The 18,325-nt window shown below is 42.0% G+C and overlaps 1 protein-coding gene across 12 annotated transcripts in view; it reads left to right on the top strand.

The window, feature by feature from the left end:
• The window catches only part of SEC31A (SEC31 homolog A, COPII coat complex component), a 236,320-nt gene that overhangs the window by 87,718 nt on the left and 130,277 nt on the right, over positions 1–18,325 (top strand). For all 12 annotated transcript variants that reach the window (XM_029598987.1, XM_029599022.1, XM_029599015.1 and 9 more), the window contains exon 15: positions 15,757–15,829. In XM_029598987.1, the coding sequence (XP_029454847.1) occupies positions 15,757–15,829 (73 nt within the window). The remainder of the gene's footprint in view (positions 1–15,756; positions 15,830–18,325) is intronic.

The following is an 18,325-nucleotide window of genomic DNA, read 5'->3' as shown; positions in this document are numbered from 1 at the left end:
AATAGCAGTGAAGTAGGATGTAGTGAGTGCTTGAAGGAGAGAAAATTTGAGAGTGGTCGGGTTAGGGAAGAGCTGGCCCGGTGTGTGGCGTTTAGCGGTCGCTTGAGATTGAAGGGCTCTGGAGCACTCTCCTGGTTGGTTGCTTGAATGCTGGAGATTATATGGATGAGTGCTGGATGAGGTTAGAGGAGTACTGGATACTGGATGGATGGGTGCTGGAAGAGGGATTAGAAGAATGCTGGAGCCTGGAGATGAATGCTGGAGATGGGTGCTGGAGTTGAATGCTGGAGATAGGTGCTGGAGCCTGGAGTTGGGTGCTGGAGTTGGGTGCTGGAGCCTGGAGTTGAATGCTGGAGTTGAGTGCTGGAGCCTGGAGTTGAATGCTGGAGATGGGTGCTGGAGCCTGGAGTTGGGTGCTGCAGATGGGTGCTGGAGCCTGGAGATGAGTGCTGGGGATGGGTGCTGGGGACTGGATGTATGGATGCTGAATGAAGGTTGGGTGAGTGCTGGAGGATGGTCAGAAGAGATCTTTAGGAAAGAGGCAAAAGTGGCTCTGAAGGCAGGGCAGGGGCGCGTCTGATTGCCTCTGGGAGCGAACCTCGGACCTGTGGCTCACCAAGGGGCGCACTAAGGGGCAGGCCCCTTAGGTCGCGCCCCTTTGGGCGCCTCGCGGGTTTAAAGGGGCTCCAGCCGGCTTCCGATTGGCCTAGTGCCTGTCGGGGGCGTGGCTTGTACTCACGCGGCGAGCAGCGCTGGGGATTTTCTTCTTAGTGTCTCTCCTCCTCCGGTTTCCAAAATTTCTTCTTGCCGCTCGTGTCTGCACGGCTCACCAGGGGGTGATGAGCGGGCTCCTGTCCCCGGGGGACGGCGTGAGCCCCGGCAGAAGGCGAGGTGAGTGCTGGGCCGAGAGAGGAGGCGAAAAGTATTATGTATTATGCATGCTTTTTCAAGTAGCATAATTTTAAATGCAGAAATGCACTGTTTCACAAATGAAAGCTCATCCTGCTGCTTGTAATAGGTCTGTAGCTTTAACTCTTTTATAGTCATGTAATGGCCATGATCACTTTGTCCTGTTTATATGTAATGCCAGTGAAAGGGGAGGTCAAATCTAAGTTTGTGCTCTGCTTTATGTACAGGTCCTTGGATAGTTGCCATTTTTTGTCATCTAAATCAGCAGCTCCCAAATCTGCTCCTTGACTTCCAAATAGGTTTCCTTTTCAAACTATGCATAGTAAATATTGACAAGGTTGATTTGAATACATTTTGATATAGGAGCTAGGTTAATTTGTATATTTTGGTTGTCTTTAAAACTAGACCTATTGGGATTTCTGGAAAGACAGGATTTGTGAGCCCCTTCCCCTTATCTAAATCTTGAGTGAGGTCAGTGGAGATAGAGGTCCTTTTCCCCATAGCATTCATGATAATTAACAGCCCTTTCTGATGTCACTGTTCACAAAATAGCAGGAATAAATCCTGTACACTATAGCTGCAGTTTAAAGAAGGTTTATATTTCATGCTAAAATAAAGAAAACCATTCACATTTATTTATTTATTTGAAGCATTTCTTGCCCGACCCTCCAAAATTTGGGACGGGGTACAAAATAGCATACATAGAAATTTAAAACAATACATATACAAGAAAACAAAAGGCTAATACTGCAGCAGATGTTACATTCCTGATAGAACAGCTCTCATGTGTTAATCAAATTAATCTGCTCTTTCAAAGGCATCCTTGAAAAAGAATGTCTTAAATGCCTTCTTGAATGTCTTATTTTCCTTGATATTTCAAACCTGAGGTGGCATAGTTTCCATTTATATAGGACCAGCAATAAGAAAGCCCTTTCATATTTCCCTGCTTAAGTGAGCCTCACAAGGGGATAGAATATCCAATAATTTCCTAGTGTGTAGCCAGATGGACTCAGAACCAAATGGGTATAGTATGCTCGTGCTAGCAGTTGGAGACGGATCTGACGTCAGCACGGGTACATATACCCCCACAGGAAGTGAAGCAATTCAGTAATTTCCGTCTCCAAAGCAGTTTGGAGCTACCTCACGCTCGCTGAGCGTGTTTCCAAATTCTAACGACTAAATTCTTAGAAGAATCCTACCTGAAGACGAGCCCTGCACTCCTGCGGTGATACCCGAGGGTCCCTCCCCCAGTTGAATTTCCCGAGGTGATTTCCGTGGTCCCTCGGAGGTAAGAGCCTCGGTCCGGTGGCCGAATCGTGGCAGGGATCTAGCCCCCAAGTGAGAAGGGCTCGGGCGTGGCTGAGAGGCGCCTCGGTCCCGATCCGTTCGCCCCCGAGCGAGACGAGTTCGGGCGAGGCCTAGAGGCAGCGGGTGCACTTCCTCGAGCGCGGCGGTGATGGTAATCACCCTCTCCCCCCGCAGCCGGAGACCGCCCAGGTTGCAGCTGGGAAGCGCCGAAGATCAGGTAAGGCGTACATCTTTTACCTTTTGCTGGTCTCCGAAGAGCGAGGATTGGCGGCGTCTGCCTATGGGAGGCCCGCCGAGGAGGTCGCCATTTTGTCTGCCTTGTTCAGGTAACAGGCGAGTATGATAGGCGCCCGAAGTATTGAGCGCGCACTGATAGGTGCACATTGCTAAGCGTACAGTGGTAAGCCGCACACTGATAGGCGCTCCTTCGTAGGCGCACAGTGATAGACGTACATCATTAAGAGCGCACATTGTTAAGCGCCCATTGTTTGTCAGGCGCACATTGTTTGTCAGGCGCACATTGTTTGTCAGGCGCACATTGTCAGGCGCACCTTGTTAGGTTGTTAGGCGCACCTTGTTAGGCGCACATTCATAGGCGCATATACTCAAGCCTCGCGCATGCTGCACAGCGCGTAGCACCGGCGCATAGAGTTAACAGACGCGATGGAGCGTAAGAGAACCCATGTGTCCTCAGAGGCGGCACCTCCGGACTCAGGCATAAAAGCTCTAGGCCTCTGCTCAGCATGCCACCTCAGAGCCACACAGAGCAAGGAAGCAGACTCCTTATGCGCCCAATGTGAAGAGGCTCTGGGAGCTCCGGGCCAGGGCCGGTCTCAGGCCAGGTTAACAGACAGTTCCTCAGGGAACACCCCGGATCTAGCAGGCCGAACTGAGCAGCTGGGGAACCCGAGGGACCTGGTGCCCCTAAGGCTAGAACCTGCTTCCCTCTCCTGGGTGGAATTATTCAAGGGGATTCACACCTTTGTTCAGATGCAGTCTGATTCCCGTCCAGACCCATATGCAGCAGATGACCCTGCCCCGGGTCCTTCTCGATCTCGGCACGGGCACCCGCCACCCGAGAGTCCCACTTATGGGGATCCAGATTTCTCTGAGGACAGAAGCGAGCTCCCCGAGGAGGGGGAACTTCCCTCGGGGATAGAACCTTATCGAACCATGCGACGCTTCTTTTCCAAGGAGGATCTCCCGGACCTGGTTTCTCAATGCCTGTCGGAGTTTGCTATCCCAGGCCAAAGCGCCCCAGGGGAACCTAGAATGAACCCCCTGCTAGAGGGCCTTCGTCAAACGGCCCATCATTTTCCCCTCCTGCAAGCAGCACAACAGCTAATCGATCTGGAGTGGAATGCGCCGGAGGCCTCGTTCAGAGGGGGTCAGGCCTTGTCGGGCATGTACCCCCTGGACCCGGCAACCAAGGAGCTGCTGGCGTGCCCCAAGGTAGACGCCATAGTGAGCGCAATTGTGAAGCGCACCACCATTCCAGTGGAGGGGGGGGGCGGCCCTCAAGGATGTACATGACCTTTGGGGTAACTGCTAACCTGGGTACCTGCTCCTCGGGGCCCCTCTGCTTTATTTCAGGTGCCTTACAGGGAACAGGTACTCAGTCCTAGAGGGCCTGCTCTCCCTGCCTCGGTGCCTGTACCTTCTACAACATACCTGGTGGAATCGCATACCAACAGCAAACACCTAGTGAGTACTCTAACTTTGTCTATCTCATCCACAGTATCTCCTCGTTGGGAGACCTGCTGAGGAACCTCCTGACGTCATCAAGGAGAGAAGGGCTCCCTCTGCCAAGGTCCCTGAGACTGCAACTACTGCCTGCCTCACTACTGCCACCTCTGGTGGCTCTCTTCAAGCTGTCTAATAAAGAACTAATTTGTGTCTTGTGTAGTACGAGTTTAGCCCAGTGCTGTGGTTTCTCACGGGGCTCCTCCCCGTGGGTGTGGTCATCTCCACAGCACCCAAGGATCCACCAAAACAACAACAGTTAAAAGACAGGAAACAGAGTAGGATTAAATGGTCAATTTTCTCAGTGGAAAAGGGTAGACAGTGGAGTGCCTCAGGGATCTATACTTGGACCTGTGCTTTTCAATATATTTATAAATGATCTGGAAAGGAATAAGACGAGTGAGGTTATCAAATTTGTGGATGATACAAAATTATTCAGAGTAGTTAAATCACAAATGGATTGTGATACATTACAGGAGGACCTTGTGAGACTGGAAGATTGGGCATCCAAATGGTAGGTGAAATTTAATGTGGACAAGTGCAAGGTGTTCCATATAGGGAAAAATAACCCTTGCTGTAGTTACACGATGTTAGAGTCCATATTAGGAGCTACCACCCAGGAAAAAGGTCTAGGCATCATAGTGGATAATACTTTGAAATCGTCGGCTCAGTGTGCTGCAGCAATTAAAAAAGCAAACAATGTTAGGAATTATCAGGAAGAGAATGGTTAATAAAATGGAAAATGTCATAATGCCTCTGTATCGCTCCAAGGTGAGACCACACCTTGAATACTGTGTACAATTCTGGTCGCCACATCTCAAAAAAGAAGATACAGAGAAGGGCAACCAAAATAATAAAGGGGTTGGAACAACTCCCCTGTGAGGAAAGGCTGAAGAGGATAGGGCTGTTCAGCTTGGAGGAGAGACGGCTGAGGGGGGATATGATAGAGGTCTTGAACAAGTAGATGTGACTTGGTTATTTACACTTTCGAATAATAGAAGGACTAGGGGGCATGTCATGAAGTTAGCAAGTAGCACATTTAAGACTAATTGGAGAAAATTCTTTTTCACTCTGCACAATTAAGCTCTAGAATTTGTTGCCAGAGGATATGGTTAGTGCAGTTAGTTCTAGCTGGGTTCAAAAAAGGTTTGTCTGCCCCAGCTTCAGATTGCTGCAAAAAAGAATGACAAAGATAAAGTAAGGGTCCATGTATTATAAAGTAACATAGTAAACCCTAATAATGATCCTATCAAGACTGGGCCATATCTCCCCACTGAGTCCATCCTTCAGCCACCCCACCACGTTTCTTGTTCCAGCAAGCAAGAATACACTCAGAGCCGGCATTTAAAGCTGCTACTTACATGGTCATCTCCAGAAGCCACTGCTTTTTTGATGATGTCAGCTGAAGAGAAGCAAATATTTAAAAAAAAAAAGTCCAAGAGCTGCTAATCTCTTATCTGCAGCTGGTGTTCACCTCTTACACAAAGATGCTATAGACATCTCAAGTCCCATCGGTTACCCACAGAAAAAAAACAGGCAGAATTACTCAACCCGAAGTGAGCTGCCATGTTCCATGGGACCTATGATGTCCAATAAGGCTTTGGCTTCCTCCAGTGTGGCATAAATTGTAGTTTTCCCCACGTATGTGACTTTCAGTTTGGCAGGGCATTGAAGAATGAAGTGAACCTGACAACCATGCATGATTAGCTATGTTTCCAGGAGTCCTTTGAGCTCAGTGTCTGCCACAGATTTAGGGATTCCTACCAACCTTAAGTTGTTGTGACACAACCTATTTTCCATGTCTTCAAGCTTGTCATCCATGCGTGCCACTTTGGCCTGAAGTGCGCCGAAATCCGCTGCCATACTACATGCTCCACCTCTGTCGCTCGTCTGTTAAAAGCTTCCTTGGAGGATGTCATGGCATTACATTTAGTAAATATTTGCTCAAACTTTGAATAAAGCACTTTTACCACCACCTCAGCAACAGCTTCCTCTAGCGCATCATCGTGTCAGCTCAGCCATTTTCTGTTTGCCCTCCCGTTCCACCATCTTTATTTTGGTGGGCTTCGTCTTCTCTTTTTTTCTTCTGCATCAGTTTATGGTCATTGGAACTGCAGATATGTCCCTCGGATGTCAGACTACTGATTCAAGCCAGCGGACCTGAGTACAGCTGAGTAATTTTGCTAAGATAATCCCTTATTGGGATGGATGGTACATAGGCTCTGGAAGTAGTGCTGAAGTGCTTCCTGCTCCTACCACAGCATTATGTGATCTTCAGACTGTCTGCAATTAAGTCCTACAATTTTAAATTGAAGAGGTTTTAACAATTTATTTGTTTTATTCTCTTTTATGAGTATTTATTGTAATCCGCTTTGAACCACTGATAGGAATGTGCAGAATATAAAAAATGTATAAATTTATAGGATTTATATCTCGCCTTTTGAGACTTCCTAGGCGATGTACAAAATCCATTCATAATATCTACAGGATTTGGTGAGAGAGGTAACGGTGGTGGGGCCGCTTGGCAATAGTGATCATAATATGATCAAATTTGATTTAATGACTGGAAGGGGGACAGTAAGCAAATCCAAGGCTCTTGTGCTAAACTTTCAAAAGGGAAACTTTGATAAAATGAGAAAAATAGTTAGAAAAAAACTGAAAGGAGCAGCTACAAAAGTAAAAAGTGTGCAAGAGGCGTGTTCATTGTTAAAAAAAAAAAAAGACAACCATCCTAGAAGCACAATCCAGATGTATTCTACACATTAAGAAAGGTGGAAAGAAGGCAAAACGATTACCGTCATGGTTAAAAGGGGAGGAAAAAGAAGCTATTTTAGCCAAAAGATCTTCATTCAAAAATTGGAAGAAGGATCCAACAGAAGAAAACAGGATAATGCATAAACGTTGGCAAGTTAAATGTAAGACAGGCTAAGAGAATTTGAAAAGAAGTTGGCCGTAGAGGCAAAAACTCACAGTAAAAACTTTTAAAAATATATCCGAAGCAGAAAGCCTGTGAGGGAGTCAGTTGGACCGTTAGATGATCGAGGAATTAAAGGGGTACTTAGAGAAGATAAGGCCATCGCGGAAAGATTACATTTATTTATTTATTTATTTTTAATTTTTATATACCGACATTCTTGCATACAATGCAAATCAGGCCGGTTTACAGTGAAACTGAATAAGCAGGAAATATAATTCCTTAGTCTAATACATTGAACATCTAAAACGAAACAAATGATTTCTTTTCTTCGGTGTTTACTGAAGAGGATGTTGGGGAGGTACCCTACTGGAGAAGTTTTCATGGGTAATGATTCAGATGGACTGAACCAAATCACGGTGAACCTAGAAGATGTGGTAGACCTGATTGACAAATTTAAGAGTAGTAAATCACTTGGACCGGATGGTATACACCCCAGAGTTCTGAAGGAACTAAAAAATGAAATTTCAGACCTATTAGTAAAAATTTGTAACCTGTCATTAAAATCATCCATTGTACCTGAAGACTGGAGGATAGCTAATGTAACCCCCATATTTAAAAAGGGCTCCAGGGGTGATCCGGGAAACTACAGACCGGTTAGCCTGACTTCAGTGCCTGGAAAAATAGTGGAAAGTATTCTAAACATCAACATCACACAACACAACATACAGAAAGACATGGTTTAATGGAACAAAGTCAGCATGGCTTTACCCCAGGGCAAGTCTTGCCTCACAAATCTGCTTCACTTTTTTGAAGGAGTTAATAAACGTGGATAAAGGTGAACCTGTAGATGTAGTGTACTTGGATTTTCAGAGGGCATTTGACAAAGTTCCTCATGAGAGGCTTCTAGGAACGATAAAAAGTCATGGGATAGGTGGCGATGTCCTTTCGTGGATTACAAACTGGCTAAAAGACAGGAAACAGAGAGCAGGATTAAATGGACAATTTTCTCAGTGGAAGGGTGTGGGCAGTGGAGTGCTTCAGGGATCTGTATTGGGACCCTTACTTTTCAATATATTTATAAATGATCTGGAAAGAAATACGACAATTGTGGTAATCAAATTTGCAGATGATACAAAATTGTTCAGAGTAGTTAAATCACAAGCAGATTATGATAAATTGCAGGAAGACCTTGTGAGGCTGGAAAATTGGGCATCTAAATGGCAGATGAAATTTAATGTGGACAAGTGCAAGGTGATGCATATAGGGAAAAATAACCCATGCTATAATTACACAATGTTAGGTTCCATATTAGGTGCTACTATCTAAGAAAGAGATCTAGGCGTCATAGTGGATAACACATTGAAATCGTCGGTTCAGTGTGCTGCGGCAGTCAAAAAAGCAAACAGAATGTTGAGAATTATTAGAAAGGGAATGGTGAATAAAACGGAAAATGTCATAATGCCTCTGTATCTCTCCATGGTGAGACCGCACCTTTAATACTGTGTACAATTCTGGTCGCCGCATCTCAAAAAAGATATAATTGCGATGGAGAAGGTACAGAGAAGGGTGACCAAAATGATAAAGGGAATGGAACAACTCGCCTATGAGGAAAGACTAAAGAAGTTAGGACTTTTCAGCTTGGAGAAGAGACGGCTGAGGGGGGATATGATAGAGGTGTTTAAAATCATGAGAGGTCTAGAACAAGTAGATGTGAATCGGTTTTTTACTCTTTCGGATAATAGAAAAACTAGGGGGCACTCCATGAAGTTAGCATGTGGTGCATTTAAAACTAATCGGAGAAAGTTCTTTTTCACTCAATGCACAATTAAACCCTGGAATTTGTTGTCAGAAGATGTGATTAGTGCAGTTAGTTTAAAAAAGGATTGGTGCAGTTAGTTTAAAAAAGGATTGGATAAGTTCTTGGAGGAGAAGTCCATTACCTGCTATTAATTAAGTTGACTTAAATAATAACCACCGCTATTACGAGCAACGGTAACATGGAATAGACTTAGTTTTTGGGTACTTGCCAGGTTCTTATGATCTGGATTGGCCACTGTTGGAAACAGGATGCTGGGCTTGATGGACCCTTGGTCTGACCCAGTATGGCATGTTCTTATAAATCCATAACAGCACACATTATTAAATTAAACATAAAAAGTTAAACTATAAAAACTTGATAATTACACATAATTAAAAAAATAAAGATAAAACTACATTAAAACATAAACATTCTAATCATACCATCTACAATAATAAATATAAACCAAAACAGTTATAAAATACTGCAAATAAAACTGATCTAGATTCATCTTACATGCCTTAGAATGCTTGCTTAAAATAAAATGCCTTAACCTTTTTCATAAAAGACTTCATACAGGTTTCTGCTCTATTTTATTCTGGCAAATCGTTCTATAAGTCAGGTCTGACCACCACGAAGACTGTTCCCTTGTTTCATAAAGCCAATACTGTTTGACTGATGGACTCTCCAGTAGGTTTTTACCCTGAATTTGTAATGATTTAGAAAGTGTGTACACCTTCAGCAGAGATAATAAAGACCCTTTTAGTTATTCCATTGGGGACATTCTTTATCCAATTCAAATTTAAATTCCTCATCTGTATGTCTTCTCCTATGTGCAGTATCTGCTTACCGCGTCTCTATGGACAGAAAATTGATTTCACAGAATGCATTCTATTATTTAACCTTAAACTGCTGTTGCAAAAGCCACCTCCTGAGTAGGATTTGAATGTAGTCCTTGAACAAATGAAGAAACAGCCGTTTGAACTGTTGCAAACAGCTCATATAAAATATCTTTCCTGGAAAGTGCTGTTCTTAATTGTGATCACGTCAGCAAGACGGGTTAGTGAATAAAAAACTTTAGTCATGTACTCTCCATATACTCAGATTTTTCAAGATAAGTTAATATTGGACACATCCAAAATTTTTACCAAAAGTAGTATCAGAGTTTCATATTAATCAAAATATTGTTTTGCCAGCTTTCTTCTCAGAACCTTATTCAAGCTCTGAAGAATCAATTCTACACACGTTGGACTGCAGAATAGCCCTTCTGATTTATTTGGAAAGAACAAATTCATTCAGAAGGGCATCACAGCTAGTTACCTCTTATGATATAAATCGGCAAGACAGATCGGTTCAAAAGCAGACACTCTCAAGACGGTGAAAAGAATGCATATCTGTGTTATCAACTCCAATATTTCAGCATTCCAAAAGAAATACAGGCACATCAAATGCATGCAGTGGCTTCATCTTCAGTATTCGTGAATAACACATCCATTCAAGAAATATGCAAAGCAGCACATGGTCCACGATCCATCTACTGCAATAAAAAAAAAGTTTGTGACATCAGATAAATGGAGGACTTGATCATGCACAACCCTCAGCTAAGGAATCCCCAGATTGTGGTTGTATTGTCCAGCTTGGCCATGGAGAAAACTAAGTTGCTTATCTGTAACAGATGTTCTCTGTGGACAGCAGGACACATGCCCTCCCTCCTCCTCGGTAAACTATCTCATCTAGCAGATAAACCGAAAAGTAGTGCATGGCGGCAAGGGCACCAACACAAGCATGCATGCTCAGGAGAGGTTCTAGTAACTTCTAAGCTGTGAGCAGGCAATACTCAACTTGACACTATCAGATGACATCACCCAGATGTGTGGCTATTTGTCCTGTTATGTTTTCCATAACTATTGCCCTGGATGATGTAAATCTGGAAAGAATCTGGAAAGTTTATGCTAGCCAATAGTCAATATTACCTGACAGGAAAGCTTACAATTGAAAAAGCAGTTGAAAAATGAAAATAGTTTCAAATTGTGTTTTCTGACATTTTTAGAAGTGATATATTTTTAAAAGCAGTAGGCCATCTGATAGCAGGCATTAATGTGATAACTGCCCTTGCATTTTATTAGATGCTTTGGCCTTTGATTCTAAACATGTGATTATACTATTCAGCAGTTATCTGGTTGTGAAGCTTGCAATGCTGGGAACAATCGATTGAATCTTACAGCTAAGTAAGCTAGCAAGTGGGTAAACTATCCATATCATTTTATCTGCGTATTCAACAGAACTTAGTTAAGTGTGCGTTAAATATCCGGTTAAAGTTATCTGGGAAAAGTTATCCAAATAATTTTAGGTTTGATATTTGTGTAGACTGACTTGTTCGCATAAATGTAGGCACAAAGCACACCATATGGTGCTATACTAAACTAGTAGCCTGCCTTCACCAGGCTTCCAGCCCTGCCCCTTTTTTGTCAGTGCAAAGTTACTCAGACAAAGGGTGGCTATTTCTTAAGGGGAAGATTTTATGCAGGTAAAGGCCTTTTTTTTTTAGCTTGCATATATCTTTTGAATATCAACCTCTAAGCATTTTTCCATTGATAACAAAAGTTAGAAAAATCCAGTTTGTACAATTCTTTGCATACAAGAATGGCTGCCTTAGTTATTATACAGAAAAACCTGGAACCTGAAAAAGGAACATTAAATAGAAACATGTATACCAAAGGGAGATTGTAATACGGAAAGTACCAAAGCCTTGCCAGTGGCAAGTTGCAATCACCATGTATTGACCTTCTTACCTTTTCCACTTGGGAGCTTTGTGCAGATCAGCCTTTTCATTTCTTGTTTTTGACTCTCTCCTGTTTCGGGTAGGTGAACATATAAGTTCTTATACCTAGCCCAAAACCCAGGTCTTCACATATTTTTACCCTCCTGCTCTCTTACCTCTGCCCTTTGCCCTTTGTCTATCCTAAGCAGTCTTACATTTTTGTCAGTACTTCTTCCTATTGTAGATATCTATCAACTTCTTAATAAAAAACAATAAAAAATAAAAGTTCTCATTTCCTGTGAGCCTTTCTACCTTCAGCTTCATATCATAAACCTTTTGTCCTTGAATTTCTTATTTTTTTTTCTTATGGAGCATGCCTCTTTGTACTTTATTAAAGTCAACTAAATATTTGAATGTTTCTCTCATATCCCCTGATCTCTACTGTCTTCCAGCAAGTACATTTTGAGTTCCTTAAGTTTGTCTGTGAAGGAATGGTTCTGCAGGCTCTGTACAGGCTTGATAGCCCTTCTCTGATCTGCATTCATCTATCGTCTCTACAAAGGCATGACCTCTAGAATTGAACATAGGATTTGAAGTGAGGGTCTCACTAGTGACTTACATAAGGGCACGGTTACCTTATGTTTACTCTGGTGAACATGCTGTTAGTTTTCCCTGCTGTTTCTTTACAGTAATCGGGAAAACGTCAGATCTTAATCCCTTTTCCATGTGACAATTTCCAGTTCTTGCCATCCTAATTAATTTTTGTGCCCTAGAAGCACAATTTTACATTTTATTTTATTTTTTTACATCGATGTCCAGGCTCCAAACCCTTGACTCTTCAAGATTTTTGAAGTCCCCTTTCATTTTTTCCACCTCTCCTGTTAGGTCTGCTTGTTTTTAGATTTTTGTGCCATGTGTAATCAGGAATATTTTTCTTTGTCCATCAACAATGTCACTAATAAAGATATTAAGAAGAACCAGACGGGGCTCAGTGCTAGGATGTACCCTGCTGGTCACCAGAATGGACTCCATTGATCATCATGCTTTGTTGCTCTCAACCATTTTCTCACTAGGCTGACCACTTTCTTCCCTAATTAGTTTGCCAGTCTTCTCTCTTTTTTTTGGTTTTAATTATCAAAAACATTACTGAACTGTGATGGAACAGTAGTTTTCTTTTTACACTAGCTGTGTCAAAGCTATTTGTTTGAGGAATACAACTCAAAACATTTTAAAAACAAAACCTTACTGAAGTCAACTGATCTGCCCCCTCTTCACTACTTGGTCACCTTATTAAATAACACATTTCCCTCTTGTGCAATTGTTGCTTCATTATCAAGTGTCATTTTCAACATGAAGCTTTGGCAGTTAATGGTGTACCAGATGTGTCTATGCTACGTTTTCCTCTCTTTCTTTACCCATGTTTCCAGATCTTGACCATTTTTTGTCATCTTTTCTTTCTTTATTTAGATTAAGCTTATGACTCTTCATTGGTAGCTCAATGTGAGTTAGCATTTCCTTGCACTGTTCTCTGCTTTCCTCCATCTCTTTTGCTCTGTCATGCTCTTCAGTTCTAAAATAGCTAGTTTGCCCCCAAAACCTCTGAATATATGACCAGCAAATATAATTTTCCTTTTGATCAGATCTTGTCAGGGATCTTTCATTTCCCAATATCTAATGCACCTGATCATTTTAAATGAAGCCTTTACAGCTAATCTTCAGAATTCTCCTATTGCACCACATTTAAAATTAGGGTTGTGTAATCCACATGATAAAGTAATCTGGGTTGAAAAGACTTAATACATTAGCTCATGTAACTCCAAAATGATGCTCTGCCACTCTGTCTCTTGATTTCCTTTTGTTCAAGTAATTGGTCTCTGGCTCTTTGAAGCTAGAGTGATCTTACTTCAAACAAGACAGTTGTGAATTTTGGGGAAAAAGAAAGCCCAGTACTTCTGATAATGTTATAGGAAGTGTACTTGGAATTATAGACAGAAGAATTCTGAGAATGTTTGTTTAATATGCACATACCTTGTTGCAGTAAATACTGTGGAGTAGCCTGCTGTAACTAACTACCCAATAAGGTAAGGACTTATTTTACCCAGTCAGTGACTCTCTCTGTGAGCCAATACCCTGAGATCAGGAAAGCCTCATTGGTATGTGCTGGTTTGCTAGATCTTCTTCCACTTTGCCATTTGCTTTCAGTGTGAGGATATTGTCTTTCACTGACACTTACAATGTAAGTGTGCACCTGTAATGCATGACCATATTTGGGATGGTGCTTTGCTAGTTCTTTGCTCATCTGGCATGGAGGTGGCAGGTATCTGTTTTCTTCTGGCTGGTATCGTTGTTGACAATAACTAAGACAGGCATCTATGGGAGCTCTGGATTGGTAAGAGGTAAATGCCCATGACCAGGGCATAAAAGTTCATGTTGCCATGCGATTATGCCTTTATACCTGCAGACCCTGGGATTTCTTGCTTATGACCTCATGGCAGGGTCTTTCTGGGCACTCCCTGAGTTCTGTTAAGCTTGTGTTTTTTTGTTTGATGGAAACATGCTTTGAGCTCACTTGTTGGAAGAGCATGTAATAAATAAACAATGATGATGATGATCTGTTTTTTCCTTTACAATTTCCTCTATTGCAAGTCAGTTTCCATTTGTGGTAATACACACTGACATCTCCATTTCAGACAGGCATGCTTTCTGCAAAGATGAGAGAGAGGGCACTTTGCACCCTGCGTAACAAGACGCTGTTTACAGATACAAAACCAATCAGTGTCCAGTTCTGTTGTGATTTAGCTCAGTGTTCTATGTTACTTCAAAAGACTGCGTTGAGAGAGAAATAAGGCATCCTATAGTTGCTGGATTGGTCTATGGTGCAGAGAGAGAGAAACCACCTTAATCTTTGTCTGCATGACTGTATACCTTCCACTTATAATCTACCCATGCTTTACTACTAATACCAGTACCCTTATAAGATGCAGAATTCCATAACAGCTTAATTTCAACTTGTGCAGTCTCCAGAGATGCTCTCACATTTACATCTTTTATGGCCATTTCTGTAATTAGGAATTCTGAAGAATAACCAGGAACTTTGGACTGCACAGGGCCTTTTACTGAATTCTTTGTTTTAAATCAGTAGTAGCTGACCAGAACATTCCATGGAATTGAAGATCCACTTTGAAGGAAGTGTATTATATGCTATTTCATGTGTGTGCGCACTTTTTTTTAGTGGTGGCTTATTTCATTGTTGACATTTTGAGTGGCAGTCAGCAATGTTCAATCTAATTTCTGAAAGGCTACGTGCGCACACATTTTCTTTTGTGAAGTTTTTTAATAAGCTAAATTCAAATTTGTGTGGTACGAGCCAAGAGTGGCTAAGCAAATATAATGCAAATGATATCTGGATTTCTTGTGCAAACTGTTTGCCGTTTGCGTGAGATTCACGACCTGTGTGTGCATACACATGCAAAGCTTAGAGGGAACAGTGGCAACCAGATTCCTTAAATAACACATTACAAGGTGCAATCCTTCAATAGCTTGGAAGAGGCTTAATGTTTGACTGACTTTACTACTCATGGAGAAGACTTTTCTGTGTAGTTTGGCCTATGTGGTATGGCTTTGATCAATTGCAGTTGGTCACAAACAGTTGACAGCTGCAATACAGCCAAGTAAACAAAATGCTTTTAGCCTGTGTACAAACATTGAGACAGGTAGTCTGTGTGTAAGTTGCTCTAATTTCCAGCTCTTAGCTGCTCGATTTACTAATTAAAACTTTTTATTGCACAGAGGAAATGGAATATATGTTGGGATGTTTTCTTGTATATCAGTCCATAGAATAGTCCTTGTGTAATGATTAATCGTCTGGACATCAACCACAGAAAGAACACATGCTGATTTTGATACTGCATTTTCACCATGCTGCAATTAAGAGTGCTGAAAGATTTTAACCTGTGAACTAAGCAGGTGAAGAGCCTGAGGGCACAGAGCAGGCACATTCAGGCTGTCAGAGTGTCTTGTTTATGCTGCTGCTCATAATACCATTAGATTGTTACCATCTATAGTTGAGCCTTACCTTTGAATCTTTAGATGCCCTAACTTTTTTGTTTTTCCTGTTGGCTTTCGTCACTGATACTAAATGCAAGATTAAGAGTGACTTGATATTTGCTTCATGCAGGAATATTCAATACTAGCAGCGAGTGATGAGTGATTTGGTTATAGTGTAAAATAGTAATATCGTAAGTCACAGGAGTATAGAATCATGCAGACTGCTGAGATATGCAATCAAACACTAATTATCAGCACATTCCTCCCTTACAGAAGCCAGAGGATGAAGATGAGACTGAAATTCTCAAGTCTACGGAAGAAATCTTTAATATCTCTGTCAGTGGAGGTAAATTGTGTTCAGTTCACATTGCCCTGAGCAATCTGTTTTTTTTCTTTGTGTTGATGGGGTGGTAGGAAGGAGAGGGTATTCTAAGAATAACAGTGATATAAAAATATATAAATGGGTGAGTACTGGGAAGTTTCAATCATTGCAACTTTTGTGGTACCTGGAAGATGATCAAAGATAATTCCATACCAGCAAAGTCCCTACTCTTCTGCATAAACTTAAAACTAAAAGCAATTCAGAATTACTTGGTGAACATATCACCGGGGTGAGCGTAATATCCAGTGTTGTCATAATACTTTGTGACTGTAATCAAAAATTCTCCCACTCTACCCCATTCTCTATCTTTGATTTTCATTGGCCCCAGCTCCCCAGACAGCATGGCCAGATGACTCTGGGACCTTTGCTGTCTCAAGAACTGGAAAAATGCTTTCTGTGAGGCCCACTCCTACTATCGCTTGTTGGCAAGTAGAGCTGCCACAATGGTGATAACTCTCTGTCCTCCCCAAGCATGAACATACACACCACTTTCACTACACATACAGGCTGGACCAGCTCCAATGGACAGCACATAGTTCTGGATCCCAAAGCTGCAGCACACAGAGCTAACCCAATGAAGAACTTAATTTTTTTAAAGAACTTAGTTCAAATTTAGGCTTAGAAATCTATCAGTGCCTCATTCACTAATCTTTCTCCCATTATAGGGGCAATTTTCAGAAAGCTACATGGAGGCAAAGTATGCTGGTACTTTTGTTCCTGCGTAACTTAAGCCTTTTTGTAAAGAGTACATGCACAGTTTCTCTTTGAAAATTGGCTAAAAGTATGTTGGTTCAAAGTACCTGTATACTTTGCCTCTGCTGTTTCTGTTTTTGGGGTTCTGAGGGTGAAATTGCCTGCATATAATTGAAAATGAAATTGAACATGCATAGTTTTCTTACCATCCCAAACAAGCCTTTGGGAACACCTTCTTGAAAAGCAGCTCAATATAGTGCCTTGCACATTTATTTATTTTTAATAATTCGAAGTTTTTATTGGAGGTGTGCAATTAAACATTACAAGAAATCAGGGTACAAAATACAAATATACATCCAAAATTCTCATTGTACAACCCAAGCATTCCCACTCTCATGCGTATAGTATAAAATTAACTGAAAAGCACACTACAGATGCCATTAAAGTAATACATACTCAAGATAGAGGTCTACTGCACTAGGAGCCAGTGCCCAGGGAGGACCCAACAAGATTCTGTCTTATGACTTGGCTTTTGAAAGGGAGACGTTCAGCAGACGAGGCTATTCGGTTCAGGGGCTAGCAATCTTGCTGAGTGTCATGAAAGGTTCTACCTCTCTGGCCTATACCAGATTCTGGAGACTATTTGAGTCGTGGTGTAAGAGGAGAGGGGTACAGCCAAGGAAGGCACAGATACCTTTGATTCTACAATATCTCCAGGATGGATTTTCATAATTGCTTAGCAGTAAACGTGTAAACTCACTGAAGGTTCAAATAGCTGCCATAGCAAGCTACAGGAGGCAAGTTAAAGGGGCTCCATTAGTACCACACCCAGAGATAGCTTGCTTCCTCATGGGAATAAGCCACATTAAGCTGCCAGTAAGTCCACTCGAACCACTGTGGGATCTGAACATGGTACTGACGGCACTAGCAAGGGCACTATTTGAATCTCTTAAGGAAGCCTCAATAAAAAAAATGTAATCCTAAAGACAGTATTCTTGGTAGTAATCTGTTAAACTAGAAATATTTTTAGTTGCATGCACTATCCTGTAGAGACCCTTTTCTCCTTTTCTAAAGTAAGAAAATTACAATTAGGCCAGTCCCATCCTTTTTACCAAAAGTGGTATCAGATTTCCATTTGATTCAAGTAATGACATTACCAGGTTTCACAAGAGGAATGCCAGGGAAAGAGGACAAATCTCAGATTCCTAGATTGTTAGGTGAACCCTTTTAAGATATCTGGAAGCCACAAATGGCTTTTGAGAGTCAGACAAGCAGTTTATGCTATTTTCTGAGGGTAAAGTGAGCTTAAAGGAATCAATTGCAAGATGGAGTAAAGAAGCAATAAGGACAGCCTATATATTAAAGGGCAAAAGGGTACTGGATGGACTAAACGCCCACTCCACAAGAGCTCAGCCAACATCCTGGGCAGAGCACAGACTAGTAACCCCAGGAGATATTTGCAGGCAGCTACGTGGGTGTCCTTGCATTCTTTTACAAAGCATTACAGACTGAATCTTCAAGAAAAAAGAGCCAGCCTTTGCTATAGGAGTACTAGAAGCAGCACTAGGTTCCTCCCACCTGGGATAAGTACTGCTTAGGTATATCCTACTTGTCTGGACGTCTGGCAGGGTGATAAGGAAAGTTCAGTTAGGTTTGAACTGCTAATTGTCTTTCCTTAAATCCTGACAGACCAGTCTAGAACCCACCTCAATAGGGTTTGGACAGGGTGGGGGGGGGGAGGGGGAAGCAAAAAAGATGCACATTTAT

The sequence above is a fragment of the Rhinatrema bivittatum genome, chromosome 1 (genome assembly GCF_901001135.1).
Source record: "Rhinatrema bivittatum chromosome 1, aRhiBiv1.1, whole genome shotgun sequence".
Taxonomy (NCBI): domain Eukaryota; kingdom Metazoa; phylum Chordata; class Amphibia; order Gymnophiona; family Rhinatrematidae; genus Rhinatrema; species Rhinatrema bivittatum.
This window is presented reverse-complemented; position numbering and strand designations above follow the sequence as displayed.